The 24891-nt window shown below is 39.7% G+C and overlaps 1 protein-coding gene and 1 non-coding gene across 4 annotated transcripts in view; one reads left to right on the top strand and one right to left on the bottom strand.

Annotated features, from left to right (window-relative positions):
* Nucleotides 1-24891, bottom strand: part of TRPM6 (transient receptor potential cation channel subfamily M member 6) — a 162327-nt gene that overhangs the window by 116716 nt on the left and 20720 nt on the right. For all 3 annotated transcript variants that reach the window (XM_025359443.1, XM_025359445.1, XM_025359444.1), the window contains exons 2-4: nucleotides 15340-15419; nucleotides 11933-11971; nucleotides 34-211 (exon numbers count right to left, since the gene is read on the bottom strand). In XM_025359443.1, coding sequence (XP_025215228.1) covers nucleotides 34-211; nucleotides 11933-11971; nucleotides 15340-15419 — 297 coding nt within the window. The remainder of the gene's footprint in view (nucleotides 1-33; nucleotides 212-11932; nucleotides 11972-15339; nucleotides 15420-24891) is intronic.
* Nucleotides 14282-14388, top strand: LOC112608840. Its single transcript, XR_003116114.1, has one exon. It is a non-coding gene; the product is annotated as a U6 spliceosomal RNA (small nuclear RNA).

Here is a 24891-nt window from a genome sequence, read left to right on the forward strand (position 1 = left end):
AAACCAGCAAAAAAATTTGGGTTATTAGCAAACCTTGGCATGGGAGGTGTGCTCTCCATCTTGGAAATTAATCGTGCCAAAAGTATCTGTTGGACTTTTCATTGTGTGCTTTTCAACAGACCATTGTTCACTTTCTTTACCCTTGGCAGCTGAGATGGTCCAGGAATAATCTATCCCAGCATGGTCTCCAACCAGTCGGCCACAGTAACACCTTAAATTCAAGACCAAAAAAAACTCAACTTCAAAATAGAAAATAGATGCAATGTTTCTATCTTTTTCTAAAGTAATGTATAGATGCCATATGGTTTTTCTTAAAACTTCACATTAAGGTTTATATTAGATTTCTAACATACGAATGTCTTCTAAGTTTAGAAACACTATTAGTGGGTCTCTCCCTTGGCGGCACATTAGGATAATTTGGGGAATATTTTTTTTTAAACGCAGGAATACCTTGGAGATATTGAAAGTTTGGTTCCAGTCCACTGCAATAAAGTAAATATGGCAATAAAACTGGTCACACAAATAGTTTGGTTTCCCAGTGCATATAGAAGTTATGCTGACACTATACTGTAGTCTATTAAGTGTTCAATAGCATTATGTCTAAAAAACAACATACATACCTTAATTAAAATAATTTATTGCTAAAAAATGCTACCAACCATCTGAGCCTTCAGTGAGTTGTAATCTATGTGCTGGTGAAGGATCTTGTCTCAATGTTGGTGGTTGCTAACTGATCAGAATGGTGGTTGCTGAAGGTTAAGGTGGCTGGGGCACTATGTCTTAAAATAAGACAACAATGAAGTTTGCCACATTGATTGACTCTTTCTTTCACAAAAGATTTCTCTGTAGCATGTGATGCTGTTTGACAGCATTTTACCCACAGTAGAACTTATTTCAAAACTGGAGTCAATCCTCTCAAACTCTGCCACTGTTTTATCAATTAGGTTTATGTCATATTCTAAATCCTTTGCTGTCATTTCTACAACAGTCAATCTTCACCAGTAGATTCCATTTCAATGAATCATTTTCTTTGTTCATCCATAAGAAGCAACTCCTCATCTAATCAAGTTTTTTAATGAGATTCAGTCACACCCTTCAAGCTCCAGTTTTGATCCTAGATGTCTTGCTATTTCCAGCACCTTCTATAGTGACTTCCTCCACTGAAGTCTTGAATCTCTCAAAGTCATCCATGAAAGTTGGGATCAACTTCTCCAAAACTCTCATTAATGTTGCATTTTGACCTCCTCCCATGAATCACGAATGTTCTTAATGGCATCTAGAATGGTGAATCCTTTCCAGAAGGTTTTCAATTTACTTTGTCCGGAACCATCAGAGGAATCACTATCTATGGCAGCTAAAGCCATACAAAATATATTTCTTAAATAATAAGAGTTGAAATTCAAAATTATTTCTTGATCCATAGGCTGCAGAATGGGTGTTGTGTTAGCAGGTATGAAAACAACCTTCATCTCCTTGTAATATTTCCATAAGAGCTCTTGGGTGACCAGGTGTGTGGTCAATGAGCAGAAATATGTTTAAAGGAATCTTTTTTTTTTTTTAAGCAGTAGATCTCAACAGTGGGCTTAAAATATTCAGTAAACCAAACTAAAAACAAATGTACTGACAATCAGGCTTTGTTGTTCCATTTATAGAGCACAAGTAGAGTAAATTCAGCGTAATTATTAAGGGACCTAACATTTTGGCATGGTAAATGAGGGCTAGCTTTAACACAAAGTCACCAGCACTGGTGCTGATAGACTTGATCGATCCAAGGTTCCTACAAACCTCCAACTCTCTCCTAACAGAGAGTCAGCCTGTCCTTTGAAGCTTTGAAGCTTTGAAGCCAGACATTGACTTCTCTCTAGCTATGAAAGTCTTAGATGGCATCTTCTTCCAACATAAGGCTGTTTGTCTACATTGAACATCTTTGTTTAGTGTAGGTACCTCATCAACAATCTTAGCTAGATCATCTAAATAACTTGCTGCAGCTCCTCTGTTAGCATTTATTGCTTCACCCTGAACTTTTATATTACGGAGACTGCTTTTTTCTTTAAACCTCATGAAGCAACATCTGCTAGGTTCAAACTTTTCTTTTGAAGCTTTCTCACCTCTCTCAGACTTGATAGAATTGAAGAGTTAGGACCTTGCTCTGGATTAGTCTTTCATTTAGGGGAATGGTGTGGCTGGTTTGATCTTCTATCCAGACCACTCAAATTTTCTTCACATCAGCAATAAAGCTGTTTCTTTTCTTATCATCTGTGCGTTCACTGGAGTAGCACTTATAGTTTCCATCAAGCACCTTTCCTTTGCATTCACAACTTGGCTAATTGTTTGGCACAAAGGACCTAGCTTTTAGCCTATCTCAGCTTTCAACATGCCTTCCTCACTAAGCTTAATTATTTCTAGCTTTTGATTTAAACTGAGATATGCGAGACTCTTTATTTCATTTTGTTTCACTAAGTGGCCATTATAGGATTATTAATTGGCCTAATTTCAACATTGTGGCATCTCAAGGTAGAGAGAGGCACAAGGAGAGGGAGAGAGACAGGATCGGTCAGTGGAATAGTCAGAACATATATAACATTTATCTAATTGTTTGCCCCATCTTATATGAGACTCCAAAACAATTATAATAGTGACATCAAAGATCACCGATTAAAGATTGTCATAACAGATACAATAATGATAAGATGAAAAAGTTTGAAACATTGCAAGAATTATTAAAATGTGATGCAAAGACAAGAAATTAGCATGTGCCACTGGAAAAATGGCACTGATAGACTTGCTCAATGCAAGGTTCCCACAAACCTCTACATTATACAAAATGCAGTATCAGTAAAGCACAATGAAGTAACACACATGAGGTATATGCCTGTACTAAAAATCTCTTGCATGCTCATGTTCATAGCAGCATTATTCTGAATATCCACAAAGTGGAAGCAACACAAATGTCCATCAGTGGAGGAGTGGACAAACAAATGTGGTATATAAATACCACGGTATATGATTCAGCCTTAAAAAGGAAGAAAATACTGATATATGCTATAACATGGGAAAACCTTGAAGACATTATGCTAATTAAAAGAAGTCAATCGCAAAAAGATAAACAGGCCAAGTGTAGTGGCTCATGCCTGTAATTCCAGCATGTTGGGAGGGCAAGGTGGGAGGATCGCTTGAAGCCAAGAGTTCATGACTAGCCTGGGCAACACAGCAAAACCCTGTCTCTACAAAAAATATAAAAATTAGCCCCGCGTGGTGGCACAAGTCTGTAATCTCACCTACTAGGGAGGCAGGAAAATCACTTGAGACTGGGAGGCAGAGGCTGCAGTGACCTGAGATTACATCACCGTACTCCAGCCTGGGCAACAAAGTCAGACTCTGTCTCAAACAAAACAAAAAGTAAAAATAATGTATCATTTTATGCATTATCTACAACGCGTTGAATAAAACTAACAAAAATACAAATATAGAGGGAAAGACTTATAATTTAGATGAGTAAAAAGAGCCTCTCTGACATTTTGGGATGGATGATTTAAAAAAAAATTTACGTAAAAAATAAATAAAAAGAGCCTCTCTAGGAAATCAATTTGACATCAAGAGAGTTCTTATCTCTTCAAAATGAATATCGAGAAGCAGAGAACATTTGTCATTTATTATAAAGAATTGAGTACAGTTCCTACTGTGACTTTCACCTCACCTTGATTAATCAATCAACAGATAAGTTGATTCTGCTTAGTTGCCTGGATATTAAATTTCTGTTTTCTTGTCAATACAAACAAGTCAATTTATGGCCCAGTATATGAATAGACATTTAAGGGGCAAATTGTTTGCTTCTTTTTTTTCCCTATAATTAAAGTTCATTCTCTTCTTAAAGTGAAATTTGTATTTCTAAATTTATGTACCTCCTTTGCAAGAAGGGCCCTATTATATTATTTTAAAGTTCTTGCTATACCTATCTAATTCTCATTTAAAATAATTACATTATTTTCTGGTATGAACTTCAGTGACAAATTTTTAAATGAGAATTAGGTATAGCAGGAACTTTAAAAACTGAAAACACTTTTCTTGTTGATTTTTTTTTTTTTTTTTTGAGACAGAGTCTCACTCTGTTGCCCAGGCTGAAGTGCAGTGGCATGATCTCTGCTCACTGCCCCCTCCACCTCCTGGATTCAAGCAATTCTCCTGCCTCAGCCTCCAAAGTAGCTAGGATTACAGGGGTGTGTCACCACGCCCGGATAACTTTTTTGCATTTTTAGTAGAGACGAGGTTTCACCAGGTTGCCCAGGCTGGTCTTGAACTGCTGACCTCAGGTGATCTACCCACTTCGGCCTTCCAAAGTGCTGGGATTACGGTCGTGAGCCACCACTCCCGGCTATTTTACAATATTTTTCTAAAATGCACACTTTTAAGAAGTTATCTTCATCTATTAAAATCTTCAGACCTGGGTTTGTTTACAAGTTCCAAAAAACCTAGTCATCAATCCTATGAGTCTACAAACCACACGTGGCTCCATGCACTAATCTACCACGACATTATTCCTTTCCTACCTTGAGTATACAGATGAGGTGTTCTGCAAGTTAACAATGGTCTTTTCACGATTAGGTGCTACTATGTACCCACCATCAAGTTTTAACCAAAAATGGCTGACAATGTCAAGTATTAGCAAGGACACATTTCTTTTGTAAAACAGTTTTTAAAAATTATTATAAGTTTTAACATTCTCGCTTTTTAAAATTTTTACTTTTTAGTTTGAGATAAGTTCTTACTCCATCACCCAGGCTGGAGTGCAGTGGTGTGACCATGGCTCACTGCAGGCTCGACTTTCCGTGCTCAATCAATCCTTCCACCTCAGCATCCCGTGCAGCTGGAATTACAGGCACGGACTATCACATCTGGCTAATTTGGGGTTCTGCCACGTTGCCCAAGCCGGCGTTGAACTCCTGGGCTCTAGCAGTCCTTTTGCCTCGGTCTCTCAAAGTGCTGGGATTTTTAATCATTATTTTAAGATGTTAATTTGCATTCAATATTGTCAAAGGTAGGCTGGTCTGATGGTAGTAGATTATCAGAACTTACTAACATTAGTGTCACTAAAGTTGGTATACAATCCCCCACTGCTAAATTTGACTGGCTTTAAATATATATATATATATATATATATAGTCATATATATATGTAGTCAAAGACAAAGTATACTCTAAACCATTATCATTCTTGATTTTAAGGGCCACAAATAACTTCGTGTCTCTGATTAAAGTTATGAAGCCTACACTCAGGAATTCTGAAAAATAGATAAATAATGCAGTTATGAAGCCAGTCTCAAGAAAAAATATATACGTAGTAGTAGTTCCCCCTTATCTTCAGGGCATATGTTCCAAGACCTCCAGTGGGTGCCCAAAACCTCAGATAGTACCAAACCTAATTGCTGTCAATCAGAACAGGTTTCTGTTCACGTCTTCCACCCACAAATGCAACAACTGTTTCATTTTAACTAAGCACTTATCAAAATTATGGCCCTGTGGCCATAATTTTGCAGCTGAAGGTACAGCAGTAAAACTAGCATGAATTTATTTTTCCTTCTTCACAATTTCATGGATAGAAGATGGATTCGTACCACAGATATTAGCAACTTCAGCTAACTTTTATTCTTACCTTATTAAGCTGAGAACTTTCACCTTTTCACTTAAAGAACACACTTTATGGCTCTTTGGCACATCCAAATTGCCTGCATCACTATTCTTGCACTTTGGAGCCATTATGAAGGGTTACTTGGATCCAAGTACTGCAACACCAAGATAGTCAACCTGATAACCCTGACAGCTACTAAGCCACTAACAGGTGGGGAGCGTCTGTAGCATGGCTAGGCCGGACAAAGGAATGATTCATGTCCTAGGTTGGACAAAGCAAATGGCAAGAGATTTTATCAGGCCACTCAGAATGGCACACAATTTTAAACCTATAAATAGTTTTTTTCTGGGATTTTCTATTTAATATTTTTGGCCCATGAGAAACTGAAACAATGGAAAGTAAAATGGCAGAAAAGGGGGGACTACTCCTTTCAAATTTCTAAACCTTCTTTAATTAAAAATCGCATCCTGGGAGCTTGTAGTGAGCTGAGATCCGGCCACTGCACTCCAGCCTGGGCGACAGAGCGAGACTCCGTCTCAAAAAAAAAAAAAAAAAAAAAAAATTGCATCCTGGTCCACAGTTTTCCCCAACTGCCCTGCCTCCAGCTGGATGATAATGCCTGCATTGCCTCACCTGAAAGAGTCAGTATTCTTCTTGACAGCTTTTCATTCTAAATTTCAGTGTCTATATTCTGATGCACAATTAATTGCATAAACTACGTAAGGTGCAGTATATATTAGTAAATGTTATATTTAACTTCTATATATCTGCTTATCTGATAACAAATATATCCAGTGAGAAGAAAAAAACGTAAAAAAATCTAGACAGGGCCAGAGCTCAATTTCCAAACTGTTCCAAAGAGACAACAGAGACAAATACATTTGAGTACAAGGTGGAGAAATGTGGCTAGCTGTTATGGACTGAATTGTGTTCCAACAAAATTCATACGCTGAAGCCCTGACCCCAATGTGACTGAATTACCTCCTTAAAGTTAAATTAAGTTAAATTCAGCAGGGCGCGGTGTCTCACGCCTTTCATCCCAGCACTTTGGGAGGCCCAGGGGGGCAGATCACCTGAGGTCAGGAGTTTTAGATCAGCCTGGCCAACATGGTGAAACCTCATCTCTACTAAAAATACAAAAAATTAGCCAGGTGTGGTGGCAGGTGCCTGTAATCCCAGCTACTCGGGAGGCTAACACAGGAGAATCGCTTGAACCCAGGAGGTGGAGGTTGCAGTGAACTGAGATCGCACCATTGCACTCCAGCCTGGGCAATAAGAGTGAGACTTCATCTCAAAAAAAAAAAAAGAGTTAAGTTAAATTAAGTCATAAAGGTGGAGGACTAATTTGATAGAAATGATGTCCTTAGAAGAGGGAGAGATCCCCAGGATGTGTGCACACAGAGAAAAACCATCTGAAGACACAGTAAGAAGGTGGCCATCTGCAAGCCAAGGAGAGACCACAAGAGAAATCAACCCTGCAAACAACCTGGTCTTGGATTTCTGCCCTCCAGAACTGCGAAAAATTCATTTCTGTTGTTTAAACCATCTAGCTTGTTATGGCAGCTCTAGATGACTAAAATCCTAGTTATATATAGAACAGTGGGTTGTACCTGACAAGCAGGGGTACCCATAAACAAGAGCTGAAGCGCAGGCAGCCAGACCATAAACAGGAAGCATCTAGGAAGCGATGTGTCCTGGAGCAAAAGCACTGGACCAGGAAATGGCCAATGCCGTGCTAATCTCTACTCTCCCAAAGCCTCTATTTCTTCAACTGCAGTAATGTAAGCATTGGTTGGACAAGGTGGTCTCTAATGCCTTTCCTTTCCTTTCATTGTGTGACTGAGAACCTGTAGCAATGCTCACTGAGCAGGACCCTGCTCTGAAAGAGCTGATCAGTGGGCTTAGGACACTTATTGTGCAGCTAGTGTACTGAGCAGCATGTCAGGTAGCACATGGTGAGAAGTTACAGGGGAAACAGAAGTGTCTACAACTTACAGTCTCTTCAGAGAACTAGAACAGGGCTGGGCGCAGTTCTATAATGCCAGCACTTTGGGAGGCCGAGGCAGGCGGATCACTTGAGGTCAGGCATTCTAGACCAGCCTGGACAACATGGTGAAACCCCGTCTCTACTAAAAATACAAAAATCAGCTGGACGTGGTGGCACGTGCCTGTAATCCCAGTTACTCAGAAGGCTGAAGCACGAGAATCACTTGAACCCGGGAGGTGAAGTTATAGTGAGGTGAGATTGGGTCACTGCCCTCCAGCCTGGGCGACAGAGGGAGACTCCGTGTCAAAAAAAAAAGATAACCAGAACAAGCACAGGTGATGAAAACTTCGGTATATGCAAAAACCAGCGTAAGGCCAGGCGTGGTGGCTCACGCCTGTAATCTCCCCAATTTGGGAGGCTGAGATGGGTGGATCACATGAGGTCAGGAGTTCGAGACCAGCCTGGCCAACATGGTAAAACCCTGTCTCCACTAAAAATACAAAAATCATCCAGGTGTTATGGCACGTGCCTGTAATGCCAGCTTCTTGCGAGGGGGAGGCAGGAGAATTGCTTGAACCTAGGAGGCAGAGGTTGCCGTGAGCAGAGATCGCACCATTGTACTTCAGCCTGGGTAACAAGAGCGAAACTTCGTCTCAAAAAACAAAACAAAACAAAACAAAAAGTCAAAGTAAGAATATTGGGGTTCCATATGGAAAGGTTCTTAACGTAAAGGGAGGCACAGTAATCACAAAAGTACAGCATATACATAATCAGGATCTACTAGTTAGAATGGTGTCATCCGACCATCTTTTGGGACAAGGGTCACCCTTCAAAATGAAGCAGCATCTATTCAAATACAAGACAAATAATGATTCATCTGCCTGGCTTTTTCCCCGCAGAACATAAATTGAGGTAACCACATCTGGAGAGATAACTCATTATGCTTTTATAAGGTAGTTCTTTAGTGCAAACCAACTTTCAGATTAAGTGTATTTCTATTCTAATTATCTACTTGATTTGAGTTGACATTTTATTCTTTTTTTTTTCCCCAGTTCATTAAATTGTAGCAAGGTCCCATAGAAGAAACAGATCTCCAAAATTAAAAAATATATATTTATGTTTGTCCCTTTAATTACAACTTTTGAAGTCTCAAAGAACATATCACCAACAAGTACTAAAAGCTCACTTTATATAAATGTCAATTCCAAGAGGGAGGTAAAAAAACAAAAGTTAATTCCCTCTCAAATTGTTTTATAAATTCAGTAAAATACCCATCACTCAGAGCATTTCACAGCCATGTTAAAAACAAAAAGTAAAATTTAAAAAGAAAGAAAAAAACCCATCAAAATCTCAAAATATTTTTCAGGGAACATGACAAGGTGATTCTAAAATTTATATTATGTCGGCCAGGTGCGGTGGCTCATGCCTGTAATCCCAGCACTTTGGGAGGCCAAGGAAGGCAGCTCACTTGAGGTCAGGAGTTTGAGATCACCCTGGCCAACATGGTGAAACCTCATCTCGCTAAAAATACAAAAAATTAGCCAGGCGTGGTGGCGTGCGCCTGTAATCCCAGCTACTTGGGAGGCTGAGGCACGAGAATCGCTTGAACCTGGGAGGCAGAGGTTGTGGTGAGCCAAGATTGCACCACTGCACTCCAGCTTGGGGGACAAAGCTAGACTCTGTCTCAAATAAAAAAAAAAAACAAAAACAAACAAACAAACAAACATATATATATATAAAAAAAAAATCACTTATTGACAAGGAGATTTAGGATTATTTTAAAGTATTACAATATAGTCCAGGTGCAGTGGGTCCCAGCACTTTGGGAGGCTGAGGCAGGAGGATCGCTCAAGGCCAGGAGTTCTAGAATAGCCTGGACAACATAGCAAGAACCCATCTCTATAAAAAACAAAAAACATCAGCCAGGCACAGTGGTACATGCCAGGAGTTAGGTAGCTACTCAGGAGGCTGAGGAGTGGGGATCACTAGAGCCCAAGAGTTTGAGGTTGCCATGAGCTATGATTGCACCACTGCAATTCAGCCTGGGAAACACAGCAAGACCTTGCCTTTAAAAATTAGAATTTTTTTTTTAAAGATAGTATTGCAATGTAGTGGAACTGCTTTTAAAACATACTATTTTAAATAAAATGTTTTCTTTTTCTTTTTGAGACAGGGTCTTGCTGTGTTGCCCAGGCTGAATGTGAACTCCTTGGCTCAAGCTATCCCCCATCCTCAGTCTCCTGAGTAGCTAGGACTATAGGCATGTGCCCACCATGCTTGGTTAAAATTTTCTTTCAATAAAATAAAATTTGTATAAACGCATAAAAGTCTTTTGAAAAGTAAAAACAATTTTTTAAAAGATAAATAAAGGATAGGAAACTTGCCCTATCAGATATCAAGACATATATTACAAGACTATAATAATGAAACAGAGCGGCATTTGACAAGTGTAAAAGTAGATCAAAAGTACTGAAAAGAAAGCTCAGAAACAAAGCCATAGACAGACAGAAATGTGGTATATAACACAGACAGCACCAGAAATGAATGAGACTAGGGGAGACTGCTCAGTAACTCGTATTAGGACATTTGGCTCTCCCTATCAAAAAAAATAAAACTACTCTCAGCTAGGTGCAAAAATGACTAGTTTGTAACTATTTTTAATTTCTGAGAGGTATAAAAGTGGATGCTTTTCCAGTATTTTCACATTTAGTTATCTCTGAAGGTTGTGGGGTTGAGGTTTTGTAGGACATTGACAAGGAGAGTTTCTGAAGAATACAGTAGGAGCTGGGGAGAATAAATGAAGTCTTTTCTTTTTATTATATCCTTATTTTGCTTTGCATTTTATTAGGTTCGTGCAACAGTAATTGTGGTTTTCACCATCACTTTCTTTCTTTCTTTTTTTTTTTTTTTTGAGACGGCGTCTCCCCCCTTTTTTTTTTTTTGAGACAGAGTCTCCCTCTGGAGTGCAGTGGCACCATCTCGGCTCACTGAAAGCTCCGCCTCCCGGGTTCACGCCATCCTCCTGTCTCAGCCTCCCGACTAGCTGGGACTACAGGCGCTTGCCACCACGCCCAGCTAATTTTTTGTATTTTCAGTAGAGATGGGGTTTCACCGTGTTAGCCAGGATGGTCTTGATCTTCTGACCTCATGATCCACTCGCCTGGGTCTCCCAAAGTGCTGGGAGTACAGGTGTGAGCCACCGCATCCAGCGTTCACCATTACTTTCAATAGCAAACACCACAATTACGTTTGCACCAATCTAACAGCAAAATTTGAAATAATTACTAAAAGGAAAAAAAAAAATTGAAGAAAAAGTGAGAGGTCAGCCAAGTAGAAATTCTTCTTCCAGCAATCTCCTCCTTCTCCTTCTTGTTCCATATCTGTGGATGCTGGTTTCCTCTCCCCATGATTTGCTAAACTGACGATTCCAAGTTTTTATTTTATTATTTTATTTTATTTTATTTTCTGAGACAGGGTCTCACTCTGCCACCCAGGCTGGTGCAGTGGCATAATGACAGCTCACTGCAGCCTTGACCTCCCAAGTTCAAGCAATCCTCTCACCTCAGCCTTCCAAATAGCTGGATCTACAGGCACACACCCACACATCCCGCTACAATTTTTTGGGTTTTGTTTTTGCTTTTGTATGTCGAGACAGGGTTTTACCATGTTGTCCAAACTGGTCTCAAATCAGACCTCAAGCAGTCCACCCGCCTTGGCCTCCCAAAATCCTGGAATTACAGGTGTGAGTGACCGTGCCTAGCCCCAAATGTTTTTTTCCAAGAATAAATTTAACTTTGGTTCAATCCATTATATAAACTTCAGGCTATGATCAAAATCAAGAAAATTTCATTTCCTTCCACTTACAAAAGAGAAAGGTAAAAACGGTCACGTAGTTTAAAATGCAAATCACTGTTAAAATTTATATTGCACTAAAGAGCTGTTTTTGTCCATAAGCTTAGTATGCATACACAGCACCTGCAAGTCATACATCAATTATAGTCCCGTATGTGCATGCAGCATCTTCATTATCCAAATGCGATCATAAAACTAAAATGTAATGCTTTACAAGTGTTTCCAATGCTTTACAAGTAGAAATTCTTGTCGAAGGGCCTTAGCCAATTTACATGTCTCAGTAATTCAAGTAGTCTATTACGTTTGAATACTCACTCTCCATCAAAAACATCTTTTTAAAACTTCCCTTGGAAAGGTAAATCGTATGCACCATTTACTGAGTCCATTCAAGATATGAGGAAACTGTCCCAGTGAATTTTAAATAGGATGCCTAAAAGCTAAAAGTAATCTTGCTTATCTAAGTCTTACCTGATTAAATTCTGGCAGAACTGGCATGCTGGAGTACACCTAAATTAAAGAAATAAAACCTCTGTTAGTTTGTTGGTGTATTTGAAAACACATTTAATGCTTGTACAGTAAATATCTATTCTTTTGCATGATCTATAAAACAAGGTTTGCTGAAATTCATATATCATGTTCCAAATATTCCATTATGGCATTTACCACATATAGTTACTGCAGCAACTATGATCTAATTAATACAACATTCAGTTTAGAACCAAAATACCTCAATTTAAATCTCAGATAATAATATGTAATGTGTCTAATGGTACCTGGTAGACAGTGTGTACAATAATGGTAGCTATTATTATTATTAAACTATGAAGATAACACAGATTTCTTGAGAATCAAGACAATATATATATGTAAACCACTTTAAAACCATAAAGCACTATCAAATAAGGGACATTTGGTATAATTATAAATAATCCTTTATCTTTCTTTTTTATGATTCAGAAGAACCTTATGGATTTAGGGGTTAGCACTGTGGTCATCAATCATATTTTTGGGCCAGGCACAGTGGCTTATGCCTGTAATCCCAGCACTTTGGGAGGCTGAGGTGGGAGGATTGCTTGAGTTCAGGAGTCCAAGACCAGCCTGGGCAACATAATAAGACCTTGACTCTTATTAAAAAACTCAAAAAATTAGCCCTGTGTGCTGATGTGTGCCTGTGATCCCAGCTACTGGGGAGGCTAAGGTGGGAGGATTGCTTGAGTCCTGGAGGTTGAGGCTTCAGTAAGCCAAGGTCATGCCACTGCACTGCAACGTGGGGGACACAGCAAGATCTTGTGTCAAAATGTGTGTGTGTGTGTGTGTGTGTGTGTGTGTGTGTGAAGAAGTATTAACAGGGAATTCTAGTTAAAATAATGGAAGAGGCCGGGCGCGGTGGCTCACACCTGTAATCCCAGCACTTTGGGAGGCCGAGGCAGGCGGATCACAAGGTCAGGAAATCGAGACCACGGTGAAACCCCGTCTCTACTAAAAATACAAAAAATTAGCCGGGCGCAGTGGCGGGCGCCTGTAGTCCCAGCTACTCGGAGGCTGAGGCAGGAGAATGGTGTGAACCCGGGAGGTGGAGCTTGCAGTGAGCCGAGATCGCGCCACTGCACTCCAGCCTGGGCGACTGAGTGAGACTCCGTCTCAAAATTTAATAAAAAAAAAAAAAAAAAAAAAGGAAGAAAAGGTAATGTTCATAAAATAAGGGTCGCTCTAAGTTATTCAGAAACTAATATTCAGGACTTTTATTTCTTCCTGTCCCAGCCTTTCCGGAATGCCTTTTCTCAGAAGCTTGCTTTCAACAGTAAATTGAATATGAGAAGGAAAAAGATGTTATAATCAAGTGTATCACATTTGTTTCTTATTGGGAGCTACAAAAATAATAAAAGAAAGAAACTTTTATCGATATTTTAAAAAATGAATTATCACCCTCTTCCTGTGCACCGTAATGAAGAAAACCACATAAAAGCTACAATTCTGAGAATTTTACTAGAATCTAAGAAAAAGGCTGGCATAGAAGAAACAGCCATAATCATCCACTAACTTTTATCTATAAACCCACAATATAGAGACTGTTTTCTCACTTGCTAAAGTATACCATGCCTTAGAACATTCGTGGAATTAACAATCATTGATATTCTTCTTCAGTCTATGGGCTAGTAAAAGAGTAATTTCATCACTTTTTTTGAGATTCAAGATTATTGTGAAAATGATTTTTTTATTCACAGACACAAAATGAACCACCTGAATCAATTTGCATTCCAGTCACCACCACACGATGTCATAAAAGATGAAGGGGAAAAACAAGGTTATCTTGGCATACTATAAACTTTTTTTAAGCAGGTAAAATGAGAATTTCCAATCACAAGACTTACAAATCATAGGTAATTCAGTAAGGGTGGGACTAGTAAATATTTAACAAAGGCAAGGAAAACTATTTCAGTCATCTCCAAAGAACTAGAATTTCAAAAACCTTACCATGCTACCCTTGATAAGCACATAGTTATGAGTTCTAAACCTTAAAGGAATAAAAGGACAAATGCTCAAAAATATCTAAAAATAGAGTAGTTCCCTTACTTAAAATATTACTCTTCTATTTTCCTTTTAATTTATTTTTCCAAGGGCAATGTCAATCTTAATTTCACAGACCTGATTACCCAGAGGAATTTTCCATAGCCCTTTCTTCCCCTATCTTTCACTAGTTGCTTTTTTGACCTTCGTTCTACAAGTAGAGCTTCCAAAGCGTTGTCAAGAACTCAGTAGTCAAACTCAAATTATTCCATCTGCTGCCGATTATCTGCTCAATCCAAAAGCCTACGGGCGCTCGCTTCGGCAGCACACATACTAAAATTGGAATGATACAGAGAAGATTAGCATGGCCCCTGCTCAAGGATGACATGCAAATTCATAAAGCATTCCATAAAAATAAAGTCTATGGAAGGAAAATGGAACTGAAATTACCTGTTCGTCTAATCTGGGCACAGTGTAATGAAATATACCAGTCACTATTTTCCACAGATACTTTAGTTGGGGATAAGAAACACTCACAATATTTGGAATATTCAGTATTCAGAAAACGTAAATTATTGATTCCAACTCAGTGAAACGGATGTAACACTAGATATTTCTGTAACGTCTATACCCCCATCAAGAGGAACAGAAGCATCAAGTAGAATAAAATCCACGACAATATTAACAGTGACGGCATTGAGAAAAACTTCTTTATACTTCATTAAATTCCTTAAACGGATATTTATCACCGGGCGCAGTGGCTCATGCCTGTAATCCCAGCACTTTGGGAGGCCGAGGTGGGTGGATCACAAGGTCAGGAGATCAAGACCATCCTGGCTAACATGGTGAAACCCCATCTACTAAAAATACAAAACTTAGCCAGGCATGGTGGCAGGCACTTATAATCCCAGCTACTCGGGAGGCTGAGGCAGGAGAATTGCTTGAACCCGGGAGGTGGAGGTTGCAGGGAGCTGAGATTGAGCCATTGCACTCCAGCCTGGGGGACAAGAGCGAGACTTCGTCTCAAAAAAACGAAAAAAAAAAAAACACAGATGTTTATCAAGAGCCTACTATGTGGCGGGCACTGTCACAGACACTGGAGTAAGAGTAAGGTACAAATTAACAAGGTCCCTGTTCTTCCCAGATTTTCTACAATAATCATGTACTATTTTTATAAAGTGAAAGAAATAAACATTGAAAATTCTAACTTTATAGATGTAATCAAATCTTCTAAACAAGTCATATTTCTAAAATTCTAATTTTATGGATATAATCAAATCTTCTAAACAAGTCATATTTCTAAGTTTCTATAAACAGTCCTCCAGGTAGTGTTTTTTTTAAAAGAAGAATGTAATTGAAAATTTTACCTGTGAGGATTTTTTGAGCTGGGTATGACTGTGCTACATTCTCTCTTGTCAAATACTCCTTTAATCCAGGATTTCTGGGACTAAAAAGAAAGTGTCATTATTTTATACTCAATTATGTGACAAAACAATGTAACCATAGTAGTTCGGGCAGGTAAGAAATACTCAAGTATCATGAATGCTAATTAAAGTGCCAAGACCAATCCCACACAGGCTAAGCATTTACCAGTTTCTATTACAGATTATATAGGCACAAATAAGCCAAATGTGAACATTAAACGACACACAAAGTGAATATGGCCACAATCCCACTTTGAGTAACCGAAGCCCTACATGAACAAACCCCTAGCAAGGAAGTAAAGATATAACTGATTTATCCTCTTAAATCTGCCAAAAGTCACTTCTACATCTTGTACCATAATCCTATGGAATAAATACAAAGCTCCCAAAACTTCAAAATCTTTACCTATCAAGTCCCACTTTGGCTAAGATTTCACAGGAAACTGGAAAGAGTGTCTCTGACTTCAGCAAGATTCAATACACATTCTGCAAGCATAGTTTACCACTGACTGTGTTGTTACAGGTTGCACAGCCTATAACTGCCCCTAAATCCAAGTGAGACATTGATACCTAGTCTTCCTCCTAATAAACTCTCTCCCATTCTACAGAATCCATGTCACAGCCAAGCTCCTCCATAAGCTATATTACAAGTCCAGTGGCAGAGGACACTGGATCGACTATACAGCCCAACTACTTATGAGCCTGGCCTCATCCTAATATAAAAATATTTTGGCTCTAAATGGTATAAGAATATGTGTCCTAGCTGGTCACGGTGGCTCACGCCTGTAATCCCAACACTTTTGGGAGGCCGAGGCGGGTGGATCACTTGAAGTCAGAAGTTCGAGACCATACTGGCAAATATGGTGAAACCTCGTCTCTACTAGAAATACAAAAAATTAGCTGGGCATGGTGGCGGGCAACTGTAATCCCACCTACTCGGGAGGCTGAGGCATGAGAATCGCTTGAACCTGGGAGGCAGAGATTGCAGTGAGCCAAGATCACGCCACTGTACTCCGGCCTGGGTGGCAGAGCGAGACTCTGTCTCAAAAAAAAAAAAAAAAAAAAAAAAAAAATATATATATATATATATATGTTTCCATATTACTTTATATACACATAGATATTAGAACAGAGATGAAACGAAGGCTTTCTAAAAGGGAGCTTTTTCAAACTCCATGTCAGTGCAGTCCCCACCTCACTCTTATATCTACTCCCATTCTACTGTGGAGGGAAATGCACTAGGCCAGAAAATATGCTACAAATCCAGCTGTGGTACCTCATTATCACACTATCCTCAAAAAAAGTTCAGTGGATCTTGTCCAAAATGCACCAATCCTAAACATAAGTGTTCATCACCGAACAGAACTGTAAATAATCGAAGTCCAGACTTTTTAAAGTAAAATAGAAAGGAGAAAAACAGAGATTAGTTGATGGGCTCCTGTGTATTTAAATCTTATCTATAAACAAGGAAAACTTCCCAGATCAAGGCCAGAGTCATCTTAAATCCTTTTATTCTCTTATTCTTTTTGCATGGTCAGCAGCATTTTCTATGTATTAAAAGATATTCACTAAATTGGCAAAACACTAACAACATAAACTTGGGAAAATTCAGAGTCACAGAATTTATTTATTTAGTTAGTTAGTTAGTTTTATTTTTTTGAGACAGAGTCTTGCTCTGTCGCCCAGGCTGGAGTGCAACGGCGCAATTTTGGCTCACTGCAACTTCCACCTCTTGGTTTCAAGTGATTCTCCTGCCTCAGCCTCCTGAGTAGCTGTGATGACAGGTGTGCACCACCATGTCTGGCTAATTTTTGTATTTTTAGTAGCAACAGGGTTTCACCATGTTGGTCAGATTGGTCTCAAACTCCTGACCTCAAGTGGTCTGCCTGCCTTGGCCTCCCAAAGTGCCAGGATAACAGGCGTGAGCCACTGTGCCCAGCCCAGAGTCATAGAATTTAAAAGGAACTAAATGAACAGAGAATTCAAAATCTATTTATTTCAACAAGAAATGACACAATCTGGCCGAGCACAGTGGCCCACACCTGTAATCCCAGTACTTTGTGAGGCCGAGGCAGGTGGATCACTTGAGCTCAGGAGTTCCAGACCAGCCTGGACAACATGGTGAAACTGTGTCTCTACAAAATACAGGAATAAAAACAGCCATGCGTGGTGGCATGTGCCTACAATTCTCAGTAACCCAGGAGGCTGAGGTGGGAGGATTGCTTAAGTCCAGGGAAGTCGAGGCTGCAGGGAGCCATAATTGTGCCATTGCACTCCAGCCTGGGCAACAGAGTGAGACCCTGTCACCACAAAAAAAAAAAAGAAAGAGAGAGAGAGAAAGAAAAGAAAAGAAAGAAAGAAAACAATATTTTTGAATCAGTCAGCCCTGTCCCCTATTCAAAAACGTTAACAATTTGATTTATTCATTCTCCAAACATTAAATACCTAATTTTTGCAAAGCACTGACAAACTTGTTACAAAAAGTCAGTATGTCCTCAAAGAATTCTTCATTCTGAATTTCAAAATACCTGAATCTATGAATTCATTCAACAAGTATTTTGGACAGGCCTCCATGCTGCATGCTGGGACTTCTACTGCGAACCAGACAAAGTTCCTGCTCTCAAGGAAGTTAGAATAAAAAGGAGGAAACAGATAAGAAACTGATATCATTAAACTTTATGTGCACCAATTAACTATTTTTAAATTTTTTAAAAAATTTGTCAAGCCTCTGAGACAAGTTCAAGGCCAATTAACTATTAAAAACAGATGTAAAAAGGGTATCTAATGTAGAAGCCTATATAGACAAAATAGGCAAGCTGTGCTCAACCACTCCCTTCTTTCGAAATGCTGAATGGCAGCTCTGTAGTAGGACTACCCGAACAAATTATTCAATTTCTTCATGCCTGTTTGTCTATCCAAATGGGGATAATAATAGTCCCTCGGCGGGGTGCGGTGGCTCACGCCTGTAATCCCAGCACTTTGGCAGGCTGAGACGGGCGGATCACGAGGTCAGGAGATCAAGACCATCCTGGCTAACACGGTGAAACCCCATCTCTACTAAAAATACAAAAAAATTAGCCGAGCGTGGTGGTGGGCGCCTGTAGTCCCAGGTACTCGGGAGGCTGAGGCAGGAGAATGGCGTGAACCCGGAAGGCGGAGCTTGCAGTGATTTGAGATCGCACCACTGCACTCCAGCCTGGGCGACAGAGCCAGACGCTGTCTCAAAAAACAAAAAAAAAAATAGTACCTCATAGAACCATTGAAAGGATTAGATAAAGGTTTAGAATTATTCCTGGGAGTTATCAAGTCTGAATAAAGCTTAGGTATTATTAGTAGTAATATCAAAGGTAAAAATTGGCTTTAGGTTAACGGTCTGAGAACTTAACTTTGATGTATTTTTTTTTTTCATAGAAAAATGCCTCCTGACCTCCAAATTTCCCTCACAGTCGCTCTCATACTACTATTTAATGACCTTTACAGGTTCACATCTTCCCTGGACTCCAGCTCCTATAGGCCCCATGCCAGTCATTTCTATTGCCCCAGGGTCTAACCCAATGATTGTTGAATAAGCAACAAACATGCTGAAAATAGAACTTCAGGAACCCATGTATACCATTTTCCCTCCAAAGGTGTAAACAGGAAGCCCATGCCATAACAAGAATGTGGAAACTTTCCTCCTTCAACTCCCAGTTATCTTATCTCAAAACTACCAGAAGGGAAAAAAAAGCGGCCTTAGCTTGAAAATGTTTCAAATAATTCTCAGTTTAGAACTTTACTTCCCACCCTGCCAACCTCGTAATAGTTCCTTTGCAATATACTCTCCAGCAGACTTCGGAGAGACCTCCATGTTCAGTTCAACAGAGAACCAAATGTTTGTTCTGATGGGACAAACAGCCAATGCGCTAGCTTCTGCCACTAGAGCAGCAAATCTGTTGTGGTTGTGGTAGTTGAGAGTAAGGATTTTGACATTTCTGCAGCTATCATGGCAGTCTTCATAGACTGCATGTTTTTGCTTTTTAATTGTTGTAATTTAGGGGAAGGAAAGGCAAAGGAGAAAGAAGGGAAATAGTGTGTTGCTCTCAATTTGCGTCATCCTAAAACATAATCAGATTTTATATCTAATCTTTGGCCTGAGGTCAGGCTGGGGAATTGCAATGAAATGTTCAAAGACTAATATAGTGAGATGGCGAGGGATCCAAGTCTGAATGTGAAATTCATTTATGTTTCATGTACACCATATATGCATAGCCAAAAGGTAATTTTACACAATATCTTTTTAAAAATTATACATCAAATTGTCCAGGTGTGGTGGCTCATGCCTGTAATCCCAGCACTTTGGGAGGCCAAGGTGGGCAAGTCACTTGAGGTCAGGTGTTCGAGACCAGCCTGGCCAACATGGCAAAACCCCATCTCTACTAAAGACACAAAAATTAGCCCGGCATGGTGGCAGGCACCTGTAGTCCCAGTTACGCAGGAGGCTGAGGCCAGGAGTCAGAGGTTGCAGTGAGTTGAGATCATGCCACTGCACTCTAGCCTGGGCGACAGAACAGGATTCTGTCTCCAAATAAATAAATAAGTAGTTTTATGCATGCAACAAAGTTTTTTGTTTTGTTTTGTTTTGTTTTGTTTTCTTGAGATGGAGTTTCTCTCTTGTTTCCCAGACTGGAGAGCAATGGCGCAATCTTGGCTCACTGCAACCTTTGCCTCCTGGTTCAAGCAATTCTCCTGCCTCAGCCTCCCGAGTAGCTGGGATTACAGGCATGCACCACCACACCCGGCTAATTTTTGTATTTTTAATAGAGATGGGGTTTCACCATGTTGGCCAGGCTGGTCTCAAACTCCTGACCTCAGGTGATCCACCCACCTCGGCCTCCCAGAGTGCTGGGATTACAGGCATGAGCCACTGTGTCTGGCCGAAACAAAATTTTAACTGCATTTCAACTGCCACCTGCCACATGAGGTCAGATGTGAAATTTTCCGCTCATGGCACTCAAAAAGTTTCAGATTTTAGAGCATTTCACATTTCAGATTTTCAGATTAGGGATGTTCAACCTGTATTTCTGCTCTAAGGCTTCTTAGGGTTCCCAGATAAATTCTCTTGGGGTACTCGCTAAGAAGGCATAATTTCACAGGTGTTCCTTAATTTTCAAAACAGTGACCTTTGTTTTAAAAAAAAAAAACATCCACAAGGCTGTATGATTGGAGGTAAAGGGAGACAAAGACAACAGGTCATTTGTTTTCTTTCTACAACTTTTTTGCACCTTAAAAAAAATCTATCATCTAACAACTACTTCTTCAGTGGAACTGATAACTTACTCCCATTTTGATTTCCTGCATTCTCTCTTACACACATCACAGCACTAACAATGTTTACTTGCATTCACTGGGCCATCTCTCTCTCTCTCTTAACCTTATTGTAATCCACGTCAAAAGAGGGCATTATTTTATTTATTTTGGAATCCACAACACTACAATGGGTCAAATAGATAATATTTTCAGACTCCAGATCAACATTTGTTACTTTCTCTTCAGAGCTCCTCCCTTGAAGGAAGAACCCCTTCAAAGTGCCAGGTAGATGGACTTCAGGATGTACCATCAATCAATCTGTTGGCTCAGGGAAACCATCAGTGCAAAGCCAGTCCATCCACTTTCAAGTGTCAGCTCAGGGCCTTCTATCAGGTTCTGTCCAAATTCTGCAAGGATACCTGCCTGACACTTGATCCAAGAGAGACAGTCTCAGAAAAACAGCATCCAAGCTCAAAATATCTAAAAACCAAGCTCCTGTTCCACCAACACTGCCACAAGGTATGTTGACTGATTTTCCACTAAATACTCTGTCCAGAAGGCAGAGAACACAAAGTAACCTTACACCTTCATCTCGTTTTGCTGGTAAAAGGTGAGCACTATTTAGCTGGTAGTGATGTATTTTTGGTAACATCTCTAAAAATTGAATGTCAACTAAATAATTCACGATTCCCTAAAATGCCATGTGTCCTGGGTAGGTGAGAAATTTTACTAACATTTTCACATATAGTGCTTTGCTAAACAAAGGCATTTAGAATGCCTTGGAATGAGGTCCAGTGCAGTGGCTCATGCCTGAATCCCTGCACTTTGGGAGGCTGAGGTGGGTGGATCACCTGAGGTCAGGAGATCGAGACCAGCCTGGCCAACATAGTGAAACACTGTTTCTACTAAAAATACAAAAAATTAGCCACACATGGTGGCGGGCGCCTGTAATCCCAGCTACTCAGGAGGCTGAAGCAAGAGAATCGCTTGAACCCAGGAGGTGGAGGTTGCAGTGAGCTGAGATCATGCCACTGCACTCCAGCCTGGGCAACAAAAGAGAAATTCCATCTCAAAAAAAAAAAAAAAACAGAACCTAAGAATGAATTTCTAGATAATATAAACTCATGAGTAAAGGAGTAAAACATTTATAAATCTTCCTTGAGCCAAATGTGGGATTAGAGGAACTCAACAGTAACCTTCTAAGTAGAGTGTATCAGAAAGGTGAAAAGTGAAGTTATATCATACCCCTTCCTTTCTCTTTCTAAATTGGTTAAAGCCCTCATTATTTCAGCCCCAAAACCCAATTTCAAAATAGCATGGAAAGACATCCTTTTCCTCAGTTGTCACTCATGCTTCAGGGTTTAACCAATCTCATGGGGAATAAAACATGCAAATGAAACATTTGTAATTTCAGATCTTGTTAAATCATTCTGATAAAAAGCGAACAGGAAATGAAAGGCTCCTTTATGAGTGTTCTTTACAACTGTCCCTTGATAGTAAAATACGGAGATTTAACTGAATGCTGGGCCTATTTGTGGTACAATCACTCTAATCTGGTTAGATTTTCCACCTACATGCACGCAATTCTCTCCAATTTCAAAGCTCCAAAATACTCGTAAATTTGCTATCTATGTACAGACATAGTCTTCATTTATGCTCCAAATATCTTGTTAAATTATCCAAAACTTTACTAGTACTACATGCAAATGAACTACATAGCCTTAAAAAAAGTCTTTTTTGGAGTGGCTCGTGAAACTATGTTTTTATTTTTGTTTTAATATAGAATCTTGCTATGTTGCCCAGGCTGAAGTGCAGTGGCTATTCACAGACATGATCACAGTGCACTGTGGCCTCAAAATCCTAGGCTCAAGTGATCCTCCTGCCTCAGCCCCCTGAGAAACTGGGACGACAGATAGGTACCACTATGCCTGGGGAAAATATACTGTTACATAATTGACTTTTAGGAAACTTACCATCCTCTCAGACGATAAAGCCTTTATTAAAAATTACAGGTTTGGCCAGGCGTGGTGGGCTCAAGCCTAGAATCCCAGCACTTTGGGAGGCCAAGGTGGGAGGATCACTTGAGCCCAGGAGATCGAGGCCAGCCTGGACAACATATTGAGATACCATCTCTGCTTCTAATAATAGAAAAAGATATAAATATTTTTAAAAATAAGTTACAGGCTAAATTTTATTTATGACATTCATAGTAAGGTTTATATACACAATGAAGATTATTTGTCTTTTTTTTCAGTATAGCACAGCAGAAAGAAAACACAACTGGACTTTGCTCTTTCAAATTTGGTGACACTCATATCACATACGTAACTTAGACACATTCAAAAGCTTTGTTAAGAGAATGAGAGAAGGCTAGAAGGTGAAAAATAAGACAGAGAAACCATTTTAATAGTGTGGGCAGACACTGTCATTCCACAATCAGTAGATTTTTGTTTGTTTGTTTGTTTGAGATAGTTTTGCTCTTGTTGCCCAGGCTGGAGTGCAATGGCATGATGTCGGCTCACTGCAACCTTCGCCTCCTGGTTTCAAGCGATTCTCCTGCCTCAGCCTCCCAAGTAGCTGGGATTACAGGTGTGTGCTACCACACCCAGCTAATTTTGTATTTTCAGTGGAGACGGGGTTTCACCATGTTGGCCAGGCTGGTCTCGAACTCTTGACCTCAGGTGATCCAACCACCTCAGTCTCCCAAAGTGCAGGGATTACAGGCATGAGCCACCATGCCTGGCCTCAGAAGTATCTTACATTCAAAAGCAGCAGTTCTGAAACCTCTTAGGCTTAGGATCCCTTCATAATCATAAAAATTACCAAGGACTACAAAAAAATTTTGTTTATTTAAATTATGTCTGCCAATATTTATCACATAAGAAATTAAAATTGAGACATTTTAAAATATTTACTGGGCCGGGGCAAGGTGGCTCACACCTGTAATCCCAGCACTTTGGGAGGGTGAGGCAGGTGGATTACGAGGTCAGGAAATCAAGACCATCCTGGTTAACATGGTTAACATGGTGAAACGCTGTCTCTACTAAAAATGCAAAAAATTAGCCAGGCATGGTGGCGGACGCCTGTAGTCCCAGCTACTCGGGAGGCTGAGGCAGGAGAATGGCATGAACCCGGGAGGCAGAGCTTGCAGTGAGCCAAGATCGTGCCACTGCACTCCAGCCTGGGCAACAGAGCGATACTCCGTCTCAAAAAAAAAAAAGAAAAAAAAATTTACTCCTTAGTTCATTTTAACCTGTTACATGTTAACACAAAAATTTTCCAAAAAAGTTCATAAACAGAGCATTGTCTTATATTTTTGCAAATCTCTTTCATGGCTGGCTAAAGATGGCTAGATTCTTATGTTTGCTTCAGGACTCAATCCTTTGCAATAAGTGGCTTTGCTTGAAGTATACAAAGAAAATCTGCCTCACAGAGACATGTAGTTGAAAAAGGAGAGCATTTAAATGGCCTTTTTAGATCATTGTGTACTCATCATGTACCCTTGGGAAAACTCCACTGTACACTCATGAGAGAATATGTCAAAAGGGCAAATAGCATCTTAGCACTATTATGAAAATAATTTTGACTCTGAGGACCCTCTGAAAGGGTCTTAAGAGACCTCTAGGGGATCACATATAGAGAACTACTGCACGCAAGTGACTGTGTGTAGACACTAGAGTGGAGTCTGTGAGAGCAAGAATATACCATTTCCCAGATGATCTCAGTTCCCACGTGCATATCTTAGTCTGCATACCTCATCTTAATGAGTAGATTCTAGTACTTCAAGATCCCCTGTTTAATCTGGTACTCAAATGAAGAAAGTTCCAACACAAGATAAAATCTTCATGTACTGTATTTTATGCTCAACGAAAGGGACTTTGCAAGGGTAGTTTGGAATGCATTCAATTTCTAAACTTACAGCCAACTTTAATGCCAACCACACCTACGCTCCCGAAGATGTTGTTAAATTCAGTGACCTTGGGAAGCTTGTGAAGTGTAGAACCAGCCCTTTACAATCCATAGGCAGGACACATGCTATCAGTTTATGCACCTCTTTTAAAACATTGAAACCTCAAAAGGAAAAAACAAATGAAAAGAAAAATTGATACCTCTAAGAAAATGGGTTTATTCATTCATTAAAAAAAAAAAAATACTTTGACGGCCAGATGCAGTGGCTCACACCTGTAATCCCAGCACTTTGGGAGGCCA

Source organism: Theropithecus gelada, chromosome 15 (genome assembly GCF_003255815.1).
Source record: "Theropithecus gelada isolate Dixy chromosome 15, Tgel_1.0, whole genome shotgun sequence".
Taxonomy (NCBI): Eukaryota; Metazoa; Chordata; class Mammalia; order Primates; family Cercopithecidae; genus Theropithecus; species Theropithecus gelada.